Source organism: Myotis nattereri (genome assembly GCF_964212035.1).
Source record: "Myotis nattereri genome assembly, chromosome: 16".
NCBI lineage: Eukaryota > Metazoa > Chordata > Mammalia > Chiroptera > Vespertilionidae > Myotis > Myotis nattereri.
The window spans coordinates 43885128-43909282 of NC_138091.1; the positions used below are offsets into that span (position 1 = coordinate 43885128).

The following is a 24155-nucleotide window of genomic DNA, read 5'->3' on the forward strand; positions in this document are numbered from 1 at the left end:
TGAGAGATGGGCCTTAAAGATACATATAACCTGGCCGATATGGTTTAGTGGTTGAGTGTCAACCTATGAACCAGGTCATGATTGGATTCCCAGTCAGGGCACATGCCCTCGTTGGGGGCTTGATCCCCAGTAGAGTGCGTGCAGGTAGAGTGCATGCAGGAGACAGCCGATGATTCTCTCATTGATGTTTCTCTCTCTCTCTCCCTTCCTCTCTGAAATCAATAAAAATAAATTTTAAAAAGGTGATATGTAGAGAAAGGAGTCTGAGGACAGCAAGTGTGTCAGGTCTTCATGTGACCCTGAGAGATGGTGGCTTTTGGAAAGGCAGCTGTGGTAGTTGGAGAGGCTCAGGGATCGGCCCAGCCTTGTGGACAGACTGCTGTGTGCACAGGCCTGCAAACACCTCCTTGATCAAGTGCCCAGGGGAGGGGACTCGTGAGAATGCAGCCTCTGGGAGAGCCAGGTTGTGTGCAGCTCTGCCCTGTGACTGAGGACTTGTCCAGCGTGTAAAGGCTTGAGGCGGAGCCACAGCCTTTTGTCTTCATTGTTCTGGGCTGCTGACCCGTTGAGCCCTGTGAGGACCTCTGTCTGCTGCCAAGCAACAGCTTACAAAGGCTCAAGGTCTATGGAAATACATGAAAGGATACAAAATCGTATATATGGTGTAATCTCAGCAGCTCAGAAAAACCTCATGTCAGAGAGACTGGAAGGAAAACGCTTTCAACAGTGAATGGAAGAGCACGCCCGGCAAGCACACCCTCAGCTGTGAGGCTGCGCCTTGCGTGTAGGCACCCAGAAGGACACGTGGGGTTGGGGCTGGTCAGTTGGGCCAAAGGGCAGTGGTGTGTCCTTTGGCAAATTCTCCAGGGGAGTGCCTTGTTCTGCTGCCCTGTCCAGTTGTTTGGCCTGGAGGCTGGAGAGGGGGTGGAAATTTATGTAGGTCAGTGCTCAGAGGATCAGCTTTTGTCTCCACTGAGGGTAGAATAAAAAGGGTGTCTTATTCCCAATACTGAAGCCAGACTGAATGGTGCCTATTCAAAACCACCCCTTGTCCTGAGCCAGAGACAAGGCAGCACCTCCCCCTCCTGCTCCTTCCTCCCCACACATTCTAACCAACAGGTGGAGACCCAGTCCATCAGGTTAAAGTTGGCCTCCAAGCTGACTGGCAAACAGCCTCCCAGCAAGAGTATATTGCCTTCATTGAGCAAACCAGAGCGGGGCTGGGTGGGAGGGAGTGGTTCTCAACCTACAGGCCCAGACAAAAGTTCTAGAGGTTGAGTCCTATTCACCTAACTCATGGGGAGAACACACCAGCCTACTAGCTTAATATGAAAAAAGGGAACTGACCCTCAGAAGGCAGCAAGCCTGCGAACACAGGAGCCAGTGTAGAACCAGATGGCCACCTGATGAGCTGCATTCAGACCAGCTTGAGCTGTCACACAGGCAAGAGGCTGTGGAAGTGGTTAGAGCCAGGCCTCTCCTGGGTAGCGTCTGAACACGCATGCCACTGTTGATTTTCCCAACTCAGCGAGGCTGTGCTAAGTGCTTTCAGAACTTACCTTGAGTTCATTTACTCTTTAAGGTAACCCCATGATTTAGGGCCAATTCCTAGCCCCATTCCTTTTGGAGGCATAGATGTTGAATAACTTGTGTAAAGTTATAGCTATTAAATATCAGGACTTGGATTTGAACCAGGTCTACCTGCACTATCCAGTGTGGTAGTCACTAGCCACATGTGACCACTTCAGGTTGGGTTAGCATGAAAACACAGCTCCTCAGTTGTGTTGGCCACATTTCAAATGCTCAACAGCTGACGTGGCTAACTCGTGTGGATCCGTTGCCGCAAAAAGTTCTATTGAACATCACTCGTCTAAATTGTTTCCCTTTATTCAAAAAAAACAGCCTTGGGTGGCACAGGAGTCTTTCCTCTAAGCAGGCTGTGTAGATGTCCTCGGGGTTATCCTAAAGAGCAGTCTTATTTCCAGATGTTGGGGAGGCTGATCCTCCTGGAGCCTGTATCCCCCCAAAGGAGTAGCCCAAACCTCCCTTTTTTTCATAAAGGCCCCACTTTCCTACCTGATCCTGGTCCAGCAGACCCACACCCTGCACCAGGAGAACCAGACAATTAAGTCGTAAAATTAATTTTGTTTCCTTTCAGATGAGGCTTCATTCCTGGCAAAAAGGGCCAGACTGAATGCACGTTTTGCCAAATACAAACGCAGCATTTCTGAGGGAGGGCAGTCCGAGGAACGCAACTTTAAAATGAGCACGGAGGTGAAAGGGGCAGGCAAGGAAGGAGAGACCTTCGGTAGCCCAGCCTGTACTCCTTAATCACCAGGGAAATTACAGGGGGTGAGAGTGGGGGAAGGGCAGAGATAGCTGCAAGATATTTTAAAAAGGAAGAAAAGCTCCTTTTTAAAGAACACTAAAAGACAACAAAACCAGCACCTAGATCTGGAAGATCTATACAAGCCCACAGGAGAGGGTGACTGCCCTGGTGGCACCCCGAGCACCTGACTCCTGGCTGGGGAGAGACCATGCACAATTGGTGGGTTTTGGAAGACGCGCTGCTTGGAGAAGAAAGTCCATCTTTGCCCAGTTGGGTTCTGCCCCAGCCGGGAAGGGTAGGCAGGAGGGAGAGGAAAGGCAGCAGTCCTAGCAGGGAGCCACCAGTCTTCGTTTCCGGATACATGCCCAGATCCACTCTGGGGAGACCTGCTGGGCCTCAGGGTTCTTGTCCCTGCTACCCAGCACATGTGTGGCTGAGGCCATGTCAAATTCCTGTACCAGGTCCCCATCAAATGCCACAAAGTAGCGTCTGAGATGGCTGAAGTCTGGTGTGGAGGGTGGCAGGTAGAGCCGCACCCCAGTGAAGATGTCCAGCAGCACCTGCAAATGCACAGGATCAGGGAGGGGTCGCAGTGGGGCAATCTGTGCTGGGGGCAGGTAGGTCACAAAGATGAGCATAGACCAGAAGAGGGTTAGAATAGGAGGTGAGACGTAGGGAGCCTCGCTAGCCGTCGGGACATGACTGGAAAAGGTTTACTGGGGAAAAGGCACAGATATCAACACCCCCACCCTCCAGCCACTTCATAGTACACAGGGATGGAGACCTGCTGGGTTCTTATGCCTGCTACCCAGCACATGTGTGGCTGAGGCCATGTCACTCCTCCATCCCTGCAGAGCAAGCATGTGGCCCGCTGGCTGTGAGCTTGACATGCTTACTGTAGAGGAAAGGGAGAGGGGACAGGTCCCAGCACTGGAACCTGAAGGGAAAAGTACATGTCTCCAAGGACCATCCAGTGGCTGGTGGGCAGTGATGTTGTTCATTCAAGCAGTGCACTGCACAGATAGCTAGAACGGGGGCCAGGAGCCCAGCTCACTGCTGTGGATGGATTCAAGGGCTTCAGGTAGGGAAAAGATGGCAAAGGTCCCACAGGTCTGCTGGGGCCTGCAGGGTGTGGGTGGTGTGATCACTCTCTCCAGTGACCAAAGGCTGGCTTCTCTATCTGCCCTTCGGGCCACCAGCTCCCCCAGGGTTGAGCCTAGTTACCAGCCTCCGTAAGTGGTTGAGTGTAATCGAAACCTGAGGGAGCACCAAAGGGAAAAGGCTTCTAGGTGCGAGGACAGGCACTAAGCCAATGGTGCCCTCTCCCCTCGTTGCTGGCCGGCCCTGCACCCATCCTGAGCACAAACTCACACTGCTGCACTCCCATACCCAGACTGGGCTTTCTCCCCTTTAATGTCAACTGTGGTGGGTCCCTGCAGCCTCTCGGCTGGGCTGGGCTGTCTACCTCCTGCCTGCAGACACAGCTCTCCTTCCTCTCGGCTCACTGGCCAGCCGCCTCTGCAAGGCAACGAGAGGGCACAGGTAGAGCAGCTGCGGGAGGGGAGGGGTTAGGCCTTAGTCCCGAAAACACCTTTGCTCATCTCTCAAAGTTCAAGTGCAGGGTGTTGGGAACATGAGGCCCTGGACCAAACCAGCCCCTGGTACACTCCTCACCCTCACCTTTGCGTGGCACGGAGTCTCATCAGAAGCCTTCCGCTTCTCCCCCACTTTCACAGGAGACTTCGTGACCAGCTTCTCCCCCACTTTCACAGGGGAAGGCTTTGCAGTCGGCTTGTGGCCTGCAGGAGAGCACGCGGGGTAAGAGCTAAGGAGAGGTTCAGGGGAGCTGACAGTGGTCCCTGAAGTCAGGGCAGCAGACAGGGCCAGGCCTGCTCTGCTGTGAGCAGGGGGAGAAGGGAGAGCTCAGAGGTAGCTAATCCCCAGAGATGGGCTCTCCCGGGGTCCTGTCATAGGTTTACTGAGCAATGGAGTGCCCAGCAGAATGGACTCTGGCCCATGGCTGGACACACAACAGGAGTGCAGTCAATGTCAGCTGCATGGACAAAGAATCACGGTCCGAGAGCTGGAATGGGAGACTGGGTCCTGTCCTTTGATGTCTGCCTTCACGCTGCCCTTCCCTTCTTACCATTTTTGCTGTTGGGGTGGCGCAGCTTCCCTCCTGCCTTCTTGGCACTGGGGGAGGACTGCTTGGGGGAGGTCCTGGCCTTCTGAGGCACAGCAGGCCCCGAGGTGCCCTCATTCTCCCCGCTGTTGCCCCCTGCAGTGGAGCTCCCTTCGTTGCCAGTGACCACAGTGAAGTCCGCCCTCTCCTTGGACAGCTGGTACAGTTCCTGCAGAGGAGGGGGGTGGCCTCAGAGGCGGTCTGTGTGGTCTGTTTTAGGCACATGCGTCTGGGGAACAGACAGGGAAGAGAGAAAATCCCTAGGGAAAAGCTGGCCTCCTGGGCGCCTTTCTAAACTTTGGCTGTTTTCTTGAGTAATCCATACAAATCACTGTACTATTCCCTGTTCTTACTAACAGCGTAGAGACTAGCCTGGGGCGAGCCCTCAGCAGATGCTGTGAGAGCAGAGCTCTCGCTCTAGGACCCAGCGCCCAGCGCTGCTGCTCCAGGCTCTGCCGCAGTTTGGTCTCCCTTTCTACCTGTCCTTGCCTGTCTCAGTGGAATGGGAAGAAGACAGAGCACAGGCCAAATGCCCACGGTTTCAAGGCTGGGACAATCGGGTGGAGGACACACATGCAGCTGGCACCTTGAGTTGGGGGAGGTTGGTGGCAGATTTCCAGTCCTTATCATCCCGGATTCGGGTGCAGCGAGGGAACCGGATGGAGATCCCGTCGGCAGTGTGAGCCTCGGATTTGGAGAATTCAGCCCCTGTGATCTCCCACACGGCAGCTTTCTGTCAGGAGGAAGTTGGGTCACTCGCGGCTAAGAGGCAACGTCTCCCACCCAGCAGTGCAGACAGAACCTGAGCCCTGGCTGGCGGGGGGTGGGTCATGTCTTGCTGCTGCTGCTGCTGCTACTACCGCTACCTTAGGAAGTACTGTCTTCTTTGGGTCTCAGTTTCTCTGACTGAGAGCAGGGATTGGGCCAGGTCACTTGTAGAGCAGACCCTCTGTGAGTGGGGTTGGGTAGTCGCTCTCCCTCTCTGTTAAGGAGGATTCCTCAGTGTGGGCTGCGCAGCCCAGATCCCTGCCCTGGGATAGACTGCCAGTGAGGTTGAGAAGGCATCTCTATGGACCTAGAGGATTTGCGAGCTTATTTTATGGGCTGAAGGTCCGCAGGCTGCTGGGTTGATACCTTCGGGTCTGGGACGATGAAGTCGGGATAGTAGATCTTGTTGATTTTCAGCCAGCTGGGTATCTTGCTGGGATCCTGGAGGAAAAAAGATGTTGTCTTGGGCTATTCCCAAGCCAAAACCAGACTTAAGCCTCTCCGGGTCATGGGACTATGAGAAGTGACTCAGCACAGAGGCTGACCCTCAGCTCTTGGGGTCCTCCCTGCCCAGAGAGGGTGTGACCTTGAGGGCCTGCAGCCGTTCCCACAAGGTAGGCAGGCACTCCGAGACTCTGAAGGCCTAACACTGCTCCCAGGAACAGATAGATAAACGCTACCTGCGGTCCCCAAAGTGCGGCCTGTCTCAGAGGCCAGGGCCAGCAGCTCTCCCTACCTTGCTGATCTTCACCATGTCCAGCTCCTTCTGCAGGCGGGCGAGCGTCGCATCATCATGGCCTCCTGAACACTTGGTGACTGTGCACCACTTCTGGCTGCTTGGGTCGTAGCAGCCCATGAGGAAGATGGACATCATGCCACCTGGGAGGAGGGAGGGCTGAGTTGTGGGTGGAGGGAGCCCTCTCTGCCAGCCCCACCCACCCGTGAGCAGCGGGCATCAGAGTGCGAGCTCACCGCTTGGGTCTAACTCTTACTTGCTGTATAAGTTTAACATTTATGAGCCCCAATTTCCTCTTCAGTAAATTAGGGATGATCACACAATTTGCTGGGCTCTGGTGAGGACTAAAAGGAAATGAACAGTGCCTGACACACAGTAGGTCCTAAAAGTACTAGTTCTTCAGACCCCAGCTTTCCCTCTAGTCAGGAAATTGAGATTTTCTCTGAGAAGGCTGCCAGGCCCTGAGTAGGTGGTGGTGAGTTTCTTTGTGTTGGGCTAGCACAGGCTATTCTTGTCTGACCTCTTCCTGCCCAAGTCTTCAGCTCTCAGATGTCGCTGACTGCTGAGGTGACATGGGCTGAGTTGGGGACCGCTGATCCAGAACTTTGCAAGTCATACTGGCCTTGCTGGCAAGTCAAGCTGGTAAAAAGGACAGCCTGTACCCTGAGTGGTGCCTTTCAAAGAAGTATCTGCCAGAGCCCACCCTGACCTTTGCTCCCTTGTCCATAGAAGGCCCCAAGGACCACCAGGTCAGCTGTGTCAGCCATGGCCCCCTCATTCAGATAGTCTTTCTTCACTTTCAGCCAATGCCGCTTTCCAGGCTCATATGTACCCTGAGGGGAAGCAAGAGAGAAACCACAAACTAGAATGGAAACGCCATGAGGGCGGGATTTAACTCTTCACACAACATATCAGACCTTCCACTGCCGATCCCACTCTAGGGAAGAGCCCTTGGGCTCCAGCATTACAGGAGACACAGCATCCCATTCTCTAGATCCAGAACAGCGCTGTCCAAACCCTGGAAAGATGCCCCTCAGCACCCATCTCCAACACCTCAGGCCACCACTGCCATCTCCTGGCCAGGGCTGGAAAGGCCCAGCAGGGAGGGCTCAGTACACAGAAGGCAAAGCCTGTGACCATCTTACCTTTGCGTCCTTCAGCACCAGCCCTTCCAGGCCCTCTCGGATCACCCGGTTTATCATGTCAACCAAGTCGGATGCTTTCTGAGGGACAAGAGGAGAGATGTTGAGAATCGAGAGGGTATGTGAATTGAGAGGGTGCTATGTGGAAACACCTTGACTTGAATATACAGAACAAAGGGTTTGCAAAGCAGGGACCCTGCCAAGATGCTGTGGCTTTGAGACACAGGGAGCCCACCTAGGTTTCATGCCCTGCCCTCCTAGGTGGAGACTAGGAGACAACATATGCACATCAGCAGCCCCCATAATATAACTCATTCTCTCAGTCACATCGGGCTCAAGGGGTCTCTGCCCTGCTTTCAAACCATTAGGTGCTGCCTAGGTGGGGTCTTCTCTCACCGAAACTTGCTTCATTTCTGAGAACATGATCCGGTTGGGAATTTCAACCATGTTATCATGAAGAAACTTCCGCCGTTCACACAGAGGCCTAAAGGGGGCATGAGAGCTGAGTTCAGGCCAGGATCCTCCCACCCCCATTAGTTCTAAAGAGGAAAGGGACACAATGACATACTGCTTCATGACACTGTGCCATAGCTTCAAGCCCTCGTGTCTAACAGTTCTGCCCGTCAAGGGCTACAGAGGCTCCTTTTGTGGCCAAAGACAGTGTGAGCTGTGGCATAGAGCCACCTCATCCTATAGTTCCTGTTTCTACTTTATTGAATCATGGGAGAACTGGCGTCTAGCCCAAACAGATTATATGAATTCTGGTCCCACCCAAAAAGGAAGCCGACTCTTTGTTTTTTTTTTAATCCCTGGCACCTGCCTCATCCCAGGCCCAAGGCTGGCTGTTTCTTGGGTCAGCAGGCCTCGGCCTCAGGACCTGAAGCCCAAACCACAACTCCTACCCCCAACACCTCTTTCTCCCTTCCACTGCCCTTCCCCTCCACGCTCAAGGATGGCAGCCAGTGTGGGGGGTGGTGGCACCGGTACACAAGCTCCCTTCCCCAACCCCCTGGCCCATCATGAGCTTCCTGCTGTGAGCCTCTTCTGAAGGCAAAAACCTCTGAGCTGAAAACCATCTGCCTTATGTCCCATGGGTGCTGTTGGAGAAAGAAACTGAAACCCTACTGTGCTCACAGTCTGTTTCTGCCAACCGGCCATGCTGCTGTCGCGGAGAAAGTTTGGGGGCGGGATGGTGACTTAGGCGCTCAGAAACGAGGCCTCGGCAGATCTTCTCTTCCTCACACTGAATGGGGAGCTGACTGTGTTGCACGTGTGCTAGCTCTCAGCATTCTCCTGCCGCCGGCCCTGGCCCTGCCCAGCTCCTGGGCACAGGGGTATGCGATCCAGCCCCTTCTCTACCCTCCTTTCCAACCTGAACTCCCCACCTCCCTACCCAGGAACTGCAAATAGGTTCCTCACCTGTCCATCAAGCTGACATCATTGAAGTAGATACAATCAAAAACAAACAAGCAGACATTAGCATCCTGGAAGGCAGCTTTCTGTAAGGGCAGAGGAGGGTAGTAGGTACAGAGGGAGAAATAAGTAAGAGGGAGTGAGAAATGGGTAACACCGGTTACTTCTGGAGACCCTCTGAAGCACCTGATAGAAAACTCCTATTTGTGCTTTGAGGTCCCTGGTCCGTAAGGGCACTTAGCAGATGGTCCTGAATAGAAACCAACCCAATTATAGTTAGTTCCCAATACTAGCTCCTTTTTATGCCAAAAAACAAAAGACTTAAACTCTGGGTTAATTCAGAAATGAGGAATAAGCCCAACCCTGAGTGATCGATTCCTCCACTTTCAGACCGATAGTGCGTGCGCGCGCGCGCACACACACACACACACACACACACACTCATTTTTGCACCTTTGCCCTGAGCCAGTACCTTGTGCACGCCCAGCGTTCCAAAGGGCAATGGTTTGCCTGTCTTGTTGTCGATCAGGAGCACCTCAGAGTCCAAGATCATGCTGTGGCCCCCAGGGAAAGCCTGGGGGATGTATTCCTTAAAGTGGGCCACCTGGAGTCAGAAGAGTCACTTACGTGAGGGAGAAGTAGGCAGCAGGGACCTGAAGCCAAGCCACAGAAAGCAAAGCCCAGGCCCCAGCGGGAACACAGAACACCAGCACATGGAAGCCCAGCTAATGGAAGACACCGACCTGGGCCTTGCCAGCCACCTGGACAAGAGGAGGGGTGTGTTTCAGAACCCTGTCCAGGCCCAGGGGGAGGCTGGCCCATGCCGAGTCCTTGTCTATGGGCTATGGAGGAGCTTGGCGGAAAAGGAAGAAACAGAGAATACTTGGGGGCAGGTCAGCAGGACGAGAGTCAGGAAAGGTGGGCAGGCAGAGATCTGTGGGGAAAACAGACTGGATGGGAAAGATGGAAAGGAAGAAATGAACCCCCTTAGGAGCAGCAAGGAAACCCGAGAAGAGGCTTCTCTGAGTGGGAGCTCTGAACCCAGAGCCATCTTCAGATAGAGTAAGAAAGGAAGCTTGGGATTGGGTTTTTCCTGATCAAGGCAGAGCCCTGGCTTCCAACAGCTCCCGAGAGGGAGAAGCCCACTGCTGCCCATGGCAGCCCTGCTCAGTGATGCCAGCAGCGAGGTCCTTGACTGGGGTCCAATTTCTCCCTGGCAGGGGGCAGACCACAAACACGTCGTTCTTACAGAGGGGGGACAGGAAAGGCCTGCACATCCGTTCCACTCTGTTTCAATCCCCTTACAAGTCAAAACCACAGGAGAAATAAGGGGTGAGTGAACTTTATAAGGAGAGCAGGGAAAGGGCTCACATTCTGGGGAGCTGGGCTCCGACTCCTCCCGGGGAACAGGAGGTGCCCACTGAGCCACTTTGCCAGGAGCAGTCCCTCAGCAGTGTCCCTGTGTGCCCAGCGCACGGAGCCTGCACTCAGGCTCCCTAGGGAAACGGCTCCTGGCTGTCCTCTGGGACACCTGAGACGAACACCTGACTGCTCCATGTGCCACAGGAAGGCCCCGCTGAGGGAAGGTTGAGGCACACACCACGGCCTCTCACCCTGGGGGCTCTGAGCCAGGACAGAAGGGGCAGCGTGGATAGGAGGTCCATATACTCACTAGCTACTGGGGCCAGATGTTCCAGCTGCTTTTCCTTGAAGGAAGCCCTCCCAGAGGCCCTGAGAGCTGAGAGGGCTGAGGAATGAGGTTCTCAATGCCCCGGTTAAGGGCTCCCAGATACCCCCCAGGGGGCTTTGTTTACAGCAGAATGTAGCTTCCAGAGGACCAGGGCTTTGGTTCTATTTTGTAATTTTTCTGCTCTATGGCCACCCCTAGAACAGTGCCTAGCACAGACTAAGCACTTGATAAATATTTGTTGAACAAATTCACGATTGACAACCCAATAGCCCCTTTGTACCTGAACCATAATGTACCTCAGTGGGGAGCACACAGGAAATGGAAACGCAAAAAACAACCACAAGTCACTCTCCAGATCGGCTCCCTGTCCCACCTTCACTGTGGGCAGGGGAAGCATCAATGTCCCCTGGGGCTCTGTGCTGACTAACCCAAGCCTGGGCTCTGGCTGGCCGACTGAGCAAGCAACCCCTCATCATTAGAAGAGTCCAAAGCTGAATGAGTGAATTCACTCATTCACTCAACAAATACAAAACAAACCTATTGCACAGCAGAGCTGGAATGGCGATGGCACTCTGGCCCTGAGTCTTAAGAGGCAGAAGGGAAAAACAGTCCTGGTAGGAAGGAAGGGACCTTACCTTGTGCGGTAGGACGGGCTTGAGACTGCGGCTGAAGTAGCTGAAGTGATCTCCGTCCTTATGCACCTGGACTCGCTCCCCATCATACTTGATCTCAGAGTACATGCCATTAGGACACTTCTTCATCGCATACTCAATGGACTTGCAGGCCTCGGCCTCGGGGGTGGGGGAGAAAAGCCTGGAGATTTACAGGTGCTCTTCCAATGAGGGGTGCTCAGCAGGGACAGCCCAAGGGTCCTGGGATGCCTACTGAAGCACACCCTCAGGGCAGGACACTGACGAGGTGATAGGGATGGAAAAGGCTGGGTAATGTCATATCTGGAGTGGACATAGGAGCTTGCACTTTGAGGACTATGAATGCAATTCATTGTAGAGCTAACAGAATTCCACTGAAACAGCGTTTCACTCTCCCCACCCACAATAATTTAGGACCTTGCAGGGCTCTGGCTTACTAAACATACTGGTTATCTCAGCACAGGAGGTACATAGAGATAAGATGAGAGTGCAGGTGACAGTAACGTTGGCAGGGTAGCAGTGACCAGGGGTTCCTAGGACAGGACAGGACACAGGGGTGCTTATCAGATACCTGTGCCATCCAGATGCAAACAATAACGGTTACCATTTGGGGGATATTAATATGTGTCAGATCGCATACACATTGCCTTTCATCTTCGATGTAGTATCTTATGTGATAGATAATACTGTTTTCATTTTATGGGTCAGAAAATTGAAGTTCAAATAAGTTAAGTGCTCACTTAAGATTACATAGCTAGTAAATGGCAGGAATTAGGTGTGAACTTGGGCCCAGCTCCAAAGGTGTGTGGTTAACCACTAAGCTATATAACCCACGCCACTCTTCAAATGACAGTTTGTAGAACAGACTCCAGGAAGAATTCTAATAAAAGTCAGAAAGCCACTACTGCAGATGACCGGGGTATGTCCCTGGGATAGAGATCTTGCTATTTTGGTGCTGGCTGTCCCTCGCACATTCCTAGGAGGGAGGGAGAGAATACTTCCCTACCCCACACATAAAATCCTAAACCTAGGCTTCAGTAAAATACACAAGACAGTTTCATAAAAAGCACTGCACGAATGAACCCAAAGGATCTCATAATAGGCATGGAGCACACATACAGGGAAAACCGATGCCAGAAAGGAAACCCTATTTCTTAGAAATGAGCGGAGGCCCAAGATGATCTGTCAGAGCTGGACTTCATTCTCTAAGCTTCCTCTCTCCAGAAGAAAAGGGTGCCCAAGTCACCCTGCCATGGGAAGCTACGAGCTATTTTGAGGCAGGTCACAGAAACTCAGGAGTTCCTTACAAATCCACATGTCTTCAGGAAAGATGACGGAAAAACCATCCTAGGGAGATGCTTCAGAGGGTTTCATACATCAGATAAGAACACTAACTTGCTGATGGCAGAGCTGGGCCTAGAGTTCAGGTATTCCCACGAGATCATGGTGTCCTCTCTCTGCCTTTACCTCCCCATTGAGAAACATCCTTCTACATGTCCACTCTTCCTTCCCCAAACTCCTCAATCACCTCGTAAGGCCATCAGCATTCACACCCTCCTAGATCTCCCAAGGAAGGAGAGGGTACCCAGAGAGGGGTAGAAGCAGGGCCCGAGCAGCATCCTCACCAGCATGGGCTGCACTGGGGTCATCAGTGAGGCCTGAACGCTCAGAGCTCGTCTCCGGCCTGGCTCCTTCTCCACCTCCTGCTCATTGTGCAGGACCCGCTCCACCACGTCCTGCAGGTTGCGCGAGGCTTTGAAGGCTTCATAGGCATTGGGGTCGAGGGCGTCTAACCTGCCAATGTGGACAGGAGCACAGATACACAAACCCTGCCTTTGACCTTATTGCTCTGGCTAGCAGGCTGTCCTCACAGAGGAGAGAGGGGAAAGGGCTGTGTCCTCTGTCTAAAGGCTATCACAGGAGAAAAGAGCTCCTGGACAGCGCAGCTCTTCTGAGACACTGTGCCTATGTGGACGCTACTCTAGCCAAGAGGGGGCTGGAGTGGGCAGCTGACTCATATTATGCTCACTGAACATAATTCCCTCTTGGGAGAAGGGTACTGTTATCTCCATTTACATATGGGGAAATGGAGGCCGAGCTAGGCCAAGTGACAGGACCCCCAGAAAGGAAGAAGGCAGAATCAGGATTCAAATCCAGATCGGGACTCCAAAGTCCTGACACCAGCTGGCAACAAAGGAAACTGGCAGCCTAGGCTGTCAGAGGAGCTAGTACTTACACATGTTTTGCACCTGAGTTCATCTTCAGATCATGTTTGATCAACCTGATGATACATTTAAGGTCGTTGGCTGTACACCTAGGGGATGAGGCACATTCAACTTGGTCTTTGAAGAGCTCTGAATCCCCAAACCTTCCTTCCCTAGTGATTCCACCTTCCCTAACCCATCCCCACTGGGCAGCTCCCTGACCTGGAGGCGATGTCCTGCAGGGCCTGCTGCTGCTCATCCTCCTTGGTGAGCTTGGAGAGCCGCAGGAGGAATTCGTCCACCTCCTGGATGGTGAGAAGGCTCTTGGCAGCTGGGGGGAAAGACTTGCTCTGCTCAAAGAAGACTCTGATTGTCTCTGACACGTCACCCTGTCTCCAAAAACCAAAATGCCACTGCTGCAACCCCAACGTGGCCAAGTGTATTGCCCAATCCCCTAGGACCTGAGGAGATTCCAATCACTGCTCCTATCCCCAGCTCACACACACTGACCTCGCTTCTTAGAGAATCTATCCCACCCACAGTTTCTGGAAAGAGTACCTCCATTCACCAAAGGATCAGGCCACCTGCCTTAGCTGAAAAGTGACACAAGGACTAATTCAGGGCTGAGCCAATCTGATTCCCATTAGAATTGGAACTAAGAGACAAATATGGTCATCGGATAATGGGGGTGCTCAGATAGAAACTTTCCATGGTGCCAGGGCTAGAGCCATGGACACACTAAAGCTGAATGGTAAGCCCAAGTTATGGGGGAGAGGAGGAGAAGCAAGAAAAAATAGGGTCCAAAAAGAGCCCCAGGAGAGATAGCAGGAAGTCTCAAATCCTGACCCTCGAGTGCTGGGTTTCGTGGCTCAGCAGTAATATGACTTCAATCCTCAAAACCTTATGAAACTAACAGCTGTGGCCTCCCCTTCGCTCTCTCATAACGGAAGCTTCCTCACATGGGTTTCGGTTCCTAAAACAGCATGTGCCCCAACCAGAATAAAAGAGATCGCAGGTGCCTGGCTTGGCAGAACCCCACCTGGAATGCCGCCTACCCTCCCTCTCCTCTGACCTGCTCTAGGTCTCGTGCCATATCATCTGGGCTGCAATTAAAAATGCGGCTGAAAAGCTTCACAATCTGCTTATCATTCAAGTTGTAAACGCTCTTAATAACACCCGGCAGCAGCAGCTTCACCGTTAGGTACACGTCGCCGTGGAAACCATCTGGAGACAGAAGAAAGGAGCTTGAACAAATAAATACATAAACTCAAGGAACGGAGAGATGTCTACATTGCTGCCTGTGCTGCTACAGCACCCCGTGCACTTCACGACAGTAGTAGAGGTCACGGGGTTTGGGGGTTTATGTGTCTGCCTCCCCTAATGTAGCCCCTGGATGAACTCCCACAGGGCAGAGCCATGACTGTCACTTTAGTGTCCCCAGTGATGAGCACATTATAGATGCTCAATGATGACTTGTTAGATGAATGAAAGAAGCAGAGTTGGAAGTTTCTACTCCAAGCTGTGCAATGATTCACAAAAACCTAATAAACATGCAGGACAGTGAATCTTCCCCTTGGTCATATGGGATGGATGTTTCTGGCCTCCTTGGGTGGAATAAGGGCAGGGACGAGAGATGCCAATGTGCTCGAAGCAGAACTGGCTACATACTTGGCGGGGCCCAGTAAAAAAAGAGAGATGTGGGGCTCTTTGTTCAAAATTATTAAGAATTGGCCCAGCTGGCTTGGCTCAGTGGTTGAACGTCGACCTATGAACCAGGAAGTCCAGTTCGATTCCTCATCAGGGCACATGCCTAGGTTGCAGGTTTGATCCCCAGTAGGGGGCATGAAGGAAGTAGCCAATCAGTGATTCTCTCTCATCATTGATGTTTCTATCTTTCCCTCCCTCTCCAAAATCAATAAAAATGTATTTTAAAAAATGTATTAAGAATTTCAAGCCAGGCCCTGCCAGCGTGGCTTAGTGAGTGACCTATGAACCAGGAGGTCATGGTTCGCTTCCTGGTCAGGGCACATGCCTGGGTTGTGGGCTCCATCCCCAGTGTGGGCATGCAGGAGGCAGCTGATCAATGATTCTCTCTCATCATTGATGTTTCTATCTCTCTCTCTCCTCTCCCTTCCTCTCTGAAATCAATAAATCTATAATAATAAAAAGCATAATATGCTAATTAGACTGGACGACCTTCTGGACGAAGCTGCAGTGGGCCCCCCCAACTCCCTGGCAGCCGTGCTGAGGTTGAGGCAGCCGCAGTGGCAGGGGCCGAGCCCCTTGCACGAATTTTGTTCATCGGGCCTCTAAAATTATATATATATATATATATATATATATATATATATATATATATATATAAGAAAAAAAGAATTTCAAGCCATCAATGGCAGAGAATTCAACCTGTGCAACTGTAGAGTTCACATGCCCATGAATCCGGCTATGGCTCTGCGCTCTCTAGAGGAAAATCCCACCCAGAATGCTCCAGGCCTCACCTCCAGCTGAGCCTTTCCGAAGAAAGTCCTGGATGATCTGGGTCTTTGAATTGTAGCTAGGATTTTCAGCCACCATGGCGCACAATTTCCGAAACTCACGTAGCAGACAATCCTTGTGTTTGGGGTCACATTTGCTTGAGGACAGACTTGTCTTAAGGGTGGGGCTTGAGCAGGCTTCCCCAGAGTTGTTGGGCTTGGCTGTTGGAGAGGAAACATCAGGAAACAACATTTCTTTGCTGAGAAGGAAGAAAGGGAAAGTAACAGGCACTCTGCTGGTGCCCTATATGTAGCTTCACTTAATCCCACAAAATAGCCCTTTGGGGTACATATATCACATTTTATAGGTAAAGAAATGAAAGTCAAGTAACTTCCCCAAATCTCACAGCTATTAATGGCAAAGAAACAGTGGCTTCACACCCAAGCAGAGGACCAGGTGAGGAGCCTCTTTATATGAGCGCCTCAGAGAACAAAAGCCACCTTCATGCCAAAGTGGCCAGGAGGATCTCAGAGCAACTGTATGTGAAGCTGACCCCAGAACAGTTGGGATGAGGAAGGGAGAAGAAATCAAAGGACGTGTTAGTCAATGTGAAATCTTTGCTACCGCAGACTGTCAGAGCTGGAAGAAGCCATAATATTATCTAGCTCAATCTCTTCCTCCTGATGAGAAGACCCAGGCCTGAGAAGAGAGACATTCTCAGCCCTTTGCCACCCCATCACCACTTTCTTTTCTTTCTTAAAGGTTGCCAATGAGCAGGGCTTTTCTTCCATACACCCCAAAATAACTGTACAACTCTTCAGTGATCCCCTCTACGTCTTTGTGACAATTTACAAAACAAATTTCACGTTGCAAGCTTGCAGCAGAGTCATTAGCAAGCAGCCTGCTGATGGAAACTGCTGCTTGCCTGGCTTTGTAAATTATAAATGCATCCTCACCTCTGACCTGGAGTCTAAAGAGGACGTTAGTGGACAAGTCTCCAGAGCATCGATGTTCAGCAGGTTGCAAGAACCAGAACACATTGTTTCCCTCAACTTCTCCCAAATTCCCTCCCCAGGACCAGGGCCTTTCTAGAAATATGTTGTCTTTACGGTCACCAGACCTGTTCTCTACCTTCGGCCTACCATTAACAACAAAAAAAAGCACCTCAGAATTTTAAACTAATCAAGATCCCACAGACTCAGGCACCCTTTTACAGCCTTCTCTCTTGTAGTCTCGTGAGAACACTGTGGGATACAGGAGGCAGGTGCTGCCATTCCCACTGCACAGATGAGCCACAGAGGCTCAGAGGTGAAGTGACTCGATCCCCTGAGCAAGCTGTTGGGTCTCAGTGCTGGAACCAGGACCCAGGTCTTCTGACCTCAAGTCTAGGCTTCTTTTACTCACATAAAGCTATCCTCCCAAACAACTCCTGTGTCCATGTGTTTTGGCTTCATTTTCCTTACCTGAGCTGGTCACAGAAAGTTTCCAAATAAGACACAAGAGGAGGTAGGGGAAACGAGCACACGTGTTGGAGTTAAACGGACCTCAGTATACATACCAATTCCATAATGAACCCGAATATCAGCTTTTTCATTACAAAACAGACCTAATGAAAGAACTTCCTAAGGTTAACTGAAGAACAAACAAAATTGCATATGTAAAGGCCCCACCTTGCCCAATGCTATCAGTTACATAAGGCACGTATGATACTTGCCTGCTCCCTTTCATCTCTAGTTTGGGCAAGATTAGGGAAGCAATTTTTCAAAATTCTTTCATTATCAAAAGAACAAGGCAGTAAAGGGCAGGTTATAATAAGTTGTCTGACCCAAGTAACTACTTCAAAGGGAAGTATTATCACAAAGCAAATATCTTTGTTACAATAAAGTATACAAAATAATGTTACATAGGTGGGGCATTGCGAATTAGCATTATCTGTCTCTGCTCAGATGGAAGCAAATTATTGAGGCAGAATTTCACTCTTAGCCACAGTCCCAAATAGGAAAACAAATTAAAAGGAGGACCATAACAGCTAACGTAGACCTGACCTATCTTACCTGAAAAGCCAGAAAACTTCCGGGGATTGGTACTGGGAACAGATGAAGCACCTTTCACTGGAGATGTCACCTGGCCCGTGGCTGTCAGCTTCGCCTGGACAACGGCTTTCTTCTTCGGTGTGCCTGCTGCCTTAGAAGACAGATCTGCAGGACCCCAAAAGAAAGGAAAATATGCGCCAGTGGAAAGCCCCGAGAAAGCTTCCAAAGGACCTATCAGCGGCTCTTACAGCCTTGCTTGGTCACCCTGGTAAGTTACCCCAAGGCTGGTTGCTGCCTAGGTGGAGGTACCTGGTCATATGGTATTGGGAAAGGGTGTTCTGGGGACAAAGACCCAGTTACCCTTTATAATAACTTACATTTTCATCAACACTCTTTATCTCCAGATTATTTGGGGGAAATCAGAAATCATATCTCAATAGATAATACTTGGGAACCTCAGTTCCATGGAATTAGCCCTAATTTATAGATGCACAAGAAAGTAAGTGAAAAGGGCAGAGAAAGAAAACTTGTGGCTGCTGAGTTATTGGAGCTGCGACTAAGTTTTCCTTCCTTGGAATGAGATGGGTCCAGGAGTAACAGGCTGAGGCCAATGGCTAAGGCAGGGCAGAGGAAGATGGAGAGCTTGAGAAAGGTATATATGAGAAGTTTTCTCTCCTAGATGTCTTTTTCCCCTCAAAATACAAGGATAGAAACAAAACAAAATAAGAATAGATGTCCATTTTTAGAGCGACAGAGTCCTCCTACAGTGACAAAAACTATACTTAATTGAAGATATGAATATTACTTTAAATATTACTTCACTGATGGTCATAAAGGACTAATTGGATTTGGAAGTATCAGTATATGATTTCTAAAATAGGCATTAATATAAATATGCATGTATGTGAGCCTTTACTATTTATATGTTTGTATATGTGTTTTATGTCTATACATACACATTTTCTAGTTCTAGTCCATTGAAAGGGCTTAAAAGCAAAGACAACTTGTGGCAACAAGGACATGTAGCATTCAGATTTTGGTCTCTAATGCCACTCCGCACTAACAGGAACCAGGACTCTTCAGAGAAATGGCGGATCCCAGGGCAGGCAGAGGATACATAGAAGGTAAACCTAAGAGCATCCTGTTATGCCAGACAGTAAGGGAGGACTTGAAAACATTTTAAAAAACAAGATAAAGGCCCTCAGGACATAGAAACCAGCTCAAAGTGTCTCCCAACTGGCCAAGTATGGGACATTAAAGCACCAAATTAATAAAGTACAGTAAAATTATAAGCCACCAGGAAAAAGTAACCTATGAGTCCAAACTGAAAATAAATTGATAGATAAAACTGATATACCAATAAATATTCTGTTGAAAAATGTCAATGTAATAAAAGACTATGGAATGTTCCAGATTATAGGAGGCCAAAGAGATACTACTAAATGCAATACCACATCATAAGATAGGGATTCTATCCTGGAGGGGGGGGGGAAATGCTATAAAAGATATTATTTTAACAATTGGATAAAACTGGAATACAGATGGTAGATTACAGTATTATAAATTTACTAAAGAATACATTTACTAAAGTTGCTAGCTGTATGTAGTATGGTTATGTAAGAGAATATTCCTATTCTTAAACATAGACAATAAACCAAAGACAGTTAAATGTCAACAAAAGGTAAATCTGGGTAAAGGGAATATAAATGTTCTTTGTATTATTTTTATTCTTGCAACTTTTCTGTGAATTCGAAGTCATTTTCAAGTAAAGTTAACAGAAGACAAATAGACAGATAAACATTGGACTCTACTCTCCTTATCATTTTTTTCTCAGCACCAGTAAGATGAGAAAGCAGTATTCACCCCACCTGCAATGTGCTGGCTTATCTGTTCCTTTTCATTATCTTCCAGCTCTTCCCAGCCTTCCAGCTCTGTGAGGTCCTCAATTTTTTTGGTGGTGGCCCGGGCCCGCTCCAGTTTCTCAAACATGCATTTTATGTGGTACCACTCTTTCATATCACCCCCCGACTCTGAGAAGGGATTGGGCACCACTTTGCCGATTCGGCATACACCCTTCACAATCTTTTCCTTGCATTTTTTGCAGCCAGCTGTGCTACGCTTGGCATAGTCCACACAGAACCGTTGCTCGGCCATCTCACAGGGCCCGCTGCAGAGCCCCACATGCGACCCTGGCAAGAAGGCAAGGCAGGTGGCACGTGGTCTTAGATTGCCTTTTTGAAGTGACAGAATGGGCTTTCTTTTCTGGAGGAGGCAGCGCCCAGGAAGCCAACCTGTTTCTGACCACTGGCTGAATTGTTTTACGTCTGGCCAGAGATGTTCTCGGAATAGAGGCACTTCTTTTCGGCTGAGTACACGGAGGGTTGGTGGGAAGAGGATCTTGAAAGCCAAAGTCATGCAGCTGCACGAAAGGGCAAGAGGCAGAAAAGGTGAGATATAAATGAGGAGCTAGGCTTTCAAATTCTCAAAGGCCAAGGCCCTATATAGTCTATGCTGACTCATCAAACACTTTCCAATGTATAAAAGATTTAATGCCTCTGAGGATGAAGAAGAGTTCTAATACAGTAAAATTCAGTCTGCAAAAGGGTATTCAATTACCTAATGTACACATATATAATTAGTAAATCACAATCAAGAGAATCCAAATAACATAAAAGCTTTTCTCAGGCCATCAGCAACACCCGATACTCAAAATAAATGACGACCGTTAAGTATTACAAGACCTGAAGCTTTTTTTTAATCACCAAGAAAAATTACATGCCCATGAAGTTTTGTTTTTTAAAAAAATATTTTTATTGATTTCAGAGACGAAGGGAGGGAGAGAGAGATAGAAACATCAATGATAAGAGAGAACCATTGATTGGCTGCCTCCTGCACACCCCCTACTGGGGGTCCAGCCCGCAACCTGGGCATGTGCTCTGACTGGGAACTGAACTGTGACCTCCTGATTCAAAGGTCAATGCTCAACCACTGAGCCAGGCAGGCCGGGCTCCATGTTTTTAATGTGAAGTATAGATATAGGTCACCCTTGGAAACTAAGCCACATCTATATAGATCTGTGATTTAATCAGAAGCCCTATTTCGAGAAGCAATTAAAGGAAGCCTAGAATCAGACTGTTCAAATCCTAGCTCATTAGCTGTGTGACCTTGGTAGGTGACTTAACCTCTCCTTTCTTCAATTTCCTCAACTGTAAAGTGTGAATAATTGTGCCAAACTCAAGGGTTTGTCATTCTAAGAGTAAAGCCTTAGAACAGAGCTGGGCACACAGAGAGGCTCCCTAGGTGCAATTAGCCTGTTTATACTTCAGAAACTCGAATCAGGGGATGCTGAAGTATCTGGGCGGCCAGAATCAAAGGAGCTGATAAATCAATCCCAATGGAAGCAGGAATAATACGTGCATGGTATCCCCTCATCTTCTTAGATTCCTATTTTCTGAAGTATCTTCATAGGTCTGACTTTAAATATACTGGAAATCATTCCAACCTGTACACTTTGTGTGACATTGCTATTGGGTGACATGTAATGAAAAACAGACTTCATTTAACGCAGTGCAATGTGATGCAGGTGGACGGGAATTGGGGATGAGAGTGCAAGTGTGCCCTTACAGTTGCAGTGGTTCTCAACCTTCCTAATGCCTCGACCCTTTAATACAGTTCCTCATGCTGTGGTGACCCCAACCATAAAATTATTTTCGTTGCTACTTCATAACTGTAATGTTGCTACTGTTATGAATCGTAATGTAAACATCTGATATGCAGGATGTATTTAGGCAACCCCTGTGAAAGGGTCGTTCAACCCCCAGGTTGAGAACCGCGGGTTTAGGGGCTATGTTATCTTTGAGAAATGCCTGAGTTTTCTTATTTGTTTTTTGTTGTTGTTAATCCTTACCCAGGGCTATTTCCCTATTTATTTTTAGAGAGAGTGGAAGGGAAGGGGAGAGAAAGAGAAAAATCGATGTGAGACATCAATTGGCTGCCTCCCGCTGCACCCTCCCCAGAGTCCTGCACCCGGCTGGGGGCGGAGCCTGGACCGCGGTAGGTGGGACCTGGATGCTTCAGTCCGAGGGCCTACGAGCCAAACCCGCTAGGGCTAGGTCTGTTTTCTTATTTCTAAAACAGGCCAAATAAAACCTACCTCACAGAATGGTGGGGGAAGTTACAATGAGTCCATGGATGGGCTGGTGTGTGTTTGTGAGGGGTGCACTGTGAACGCCTTGAAAATGTATACAAAATGTGCATATTCATAAATGCACCTTTATTTTTTGAGCACTCTATGATTTTCATGAAATTCACAAAAATAATCTCCAAAAGTTTAAGACCCACAGAGCCTGGTTGAGCACGGACGCATGAACCAGGAGGTCACGGTTCCTTCCCGCGCAGGGCACATGCCTGGGTTGCGGACTGGACCCCCAGCAGGGGGCGTGCAAGAGGGAGCCGATCTATGACTCCCATCATTGATGTTCCTAACCCTCCCTCCCTCTCTCTAAAGTCAATAAACATAGTTTTTAAAATGAAGAGCCACGCAGGTGAAGTGCAGGGAAGTATGTGCGGCAGGCTCCCCCAAGGAGCGGAGAACATCCCGCGAAGTGTTTACGAAAGCAGCCCACACCCGCCGGGGAAGGAGCCCCTCGCCGCGCCCTGCCCTCTGCGTGGGAGGCCCCGGGGGCGGGGGCCACCAGGAAGCCGGCGCTGCTCGGAGGAAGCCGGTGGGTCCCAGTCCCGGCTCAGCAGCTGCAAAGGCGGCCGAGAGGCACCCGAGGCCCGGACGCAGCGGGCCGCCGCGGCTCAGCGGGCTGCACGGGGCGGGGAAGTGACGGCCTCCGCCGCCTTTCCTGGAGCACCTTCCGCGGTGCTTGCGGGGCAGTCGGTAGGGGCTCCCGGCCGGCGGACACCGGGGGGCCCGGGGACTCGGGGAAGCGAGCCCCTCGGGCCGAGGACACAGCCAGGATTGGGGAAAGGGACGCGGCCGGGTCCGGGGCGGCCCCCGCGGGGCATCCTGCTTGGCGTGGACCCGTGGGGGTCCGGGGAGCCACGCGCCAACCCCATGGGCTCCCGGGGGGCCGCCACGTCACTGAGGGTGTGCCCCGCACTCCGCGGGCGGGCGGGGGAGGAGCTGAGGGGCTGCCTCCCGGGCCGCGCCGAGCCCCGCGCCGGGCCGCCTCCCTCCCTACTGCCTGGACCCACCGCGCCGCTGCTCACCTGCCTTCCCGGCTCCGTCCCACAGCGCAGGCCGCGGACCCGGCGCCCACAGGCCGCGCTCTGCCACCGTGGTGGTATCGCCTGTCTCTTTAAATCCGGGTCCTCGAGCCGGCCGCAGCGCGCAGGCGCCAAGGTGCGGGCCCAGCCTGCGCCACCCGGCCCCGCCCACCCCGCGCCTGCCACGTGGGGGATTGTGAGGCGGGCGGGGCGGCTCTGGGCTCCGCGTGGCAGGGCTCCTCGTCTCCGGTCGGGCCGGGAAGGCGGAGGTTCCGGGACGTGGTGGCCCCGGGAGCGCAGCCCAGCCTGGACTTCTGAGGACTCGCTGATTTGCTTATAATGTTAGAGATTGTCTAGTCTTTAAAGATACGGGCTGCTGCCAAGCCGGTTTGGCTCAGTGGATAGAGCGTCGGCCTGCGGACTGAAGGGTCCCGGGTTCGATTCCGGTCAGGGGCATGTGCCTTGGTTGCGGGCACATCCCCAGTGGGAGGTGTGCGGGAGGCAGCTGGTCGATGTTTCTCTCTCGTTGATGTTTCTAGCTCTCTATCCCTCTCCCTTCCTCTCTGTAAAAAATCAATAAAATATATTAAAAAAAAAAAAAGATACGGGCTGCGAAACTGCATTGTAATGAGCTTGAGGAAGGCAACGGTTATGTCATTCAGCCTGCTTTTCTGTGTACCCTCTGTCTTGTTTGCACACAGGGCATAGCGCATAGTCAGTATTCTACAAACATTGAATTGAAAAGAGGCTCTAGAAGAGTCTAGATAGATATAGCAGGTATAACATGCAAAGAAGTGATGGGGAGAGCAATCCCGGTTGTGTATAGTTTAAAATGTATTATATGATTTCTTTTGAACCTCAGGTCAGCTTTTTGAGAGATTAGGATGGCTATTTTTACAGAAGAGTAGCAGGCTCAGGAGATTCAGTGAACCTGTTCAGGTTCCAGAAACGGCCAACTACTGGGTATTGTGAGAGGGAGCCAGGATGAGGTCCTCGAGGAGTTGCCCACGTTGTATGTTGGGCCTTGTTATCTGTAGGGGATGGAGAGCGAGCCTTGAGCGCCGTTAGGGAGTTAGGGAGTAGTAACTACTGTTGGAGCTGGGTGTAGGGGAGAGGCTGAGTAAGAGACTGAGTAAGGGAACTATTAGCAAGTTCTTGGTGCTGGCTTTGGCTGCACATATACTAAAATGAGAATAACACATAAGCGTGGCTACTGTCCAAGGATGACAAGCAAATTCATGAAGCAGTCCATGATTTTAAGGAAAAATAACATTTTTCCTTTTTATTGTATCTATATGGGATAATGAATGCTAACTAGA

The 24155-nt window shown here is 50.5% G+C and overlaps 1 protein-coding gene across 2 annotated transcripts; it reads right to left on the minus strand.

The window, feature by feature from the left end:
* Window positions 1-1867: 1867 nt before the first annotated feature.
* LIG3 (DNA ligase 3) lies at window positions 1868-22944 on the minus strand. Of its 2 annotated transcripts, XM_081110865.1 has the most exons (20): window positions 22840-22944; window positions 19491-20041; window positions 17644-17787; window positions 15613-15810; window positions 14187-14338; window positions 13337-13503; window positions 13147-13224; window positions 12536-12704; window positions 10896-11051; window positions 9043-9174; window positions 8577-8656; window positions 7554-7641; window positions 7161-7238; window positions 6725-6848; window positions 6016-6158; window positions 5646-5720; window positions 5098-5244; window positions 4476-4680; window positions 4010-4128; window positions 1868-2889 (listed from the first exon to the last, which is right to left on the minus strand). In XM_081110865.1, the coding sequence occupies exons 2-20, from the start codon at window positions 20035-20037 to the stop codon at window positions 2656-2658; spliced, it is 3036 nt and encodes a 1011-aa protein (XP_080966991.1). In that variant the 5' UTR covers window positions 20038-20041; window positions 22840-22944; the 3' UTR covers window positions 1868-2655. The 2 variants fall into 2 exon arrangements, 1 of the variants encoding a protein (XP_080966991.1); XR_013997033.1 differs by lacking the exon at window positions 4476-4680.
* Window positions 22945-24155: the final 1211 nt, after the last annotated feature.

Bases quoted from the DNA above. Each gene is read 5' to 3' on its own strand.
- LIG3 (XM_081110865.1), bottom strand. From the start codon at position 20,037: ATGACTTTGGCTTTCAAGATCCTCTTCCCACCAACCCTCCGTGTACTC. The intron at 15,811-17,643 runs GTAAGATAGGTC...CCTCTCCAACAG, and splicing joins GAAGTTTTCTGGCTTTTCAG to CCAAGCCCAACAACTCTGGG. The intron at 4,681-5,097 runs GTGCCAGCTGCA...CCTCCTCTGCAG, and splicing joins CCAACCTCCCCCAACTCAAG to GAACTGTACCAGCTGTCCAA.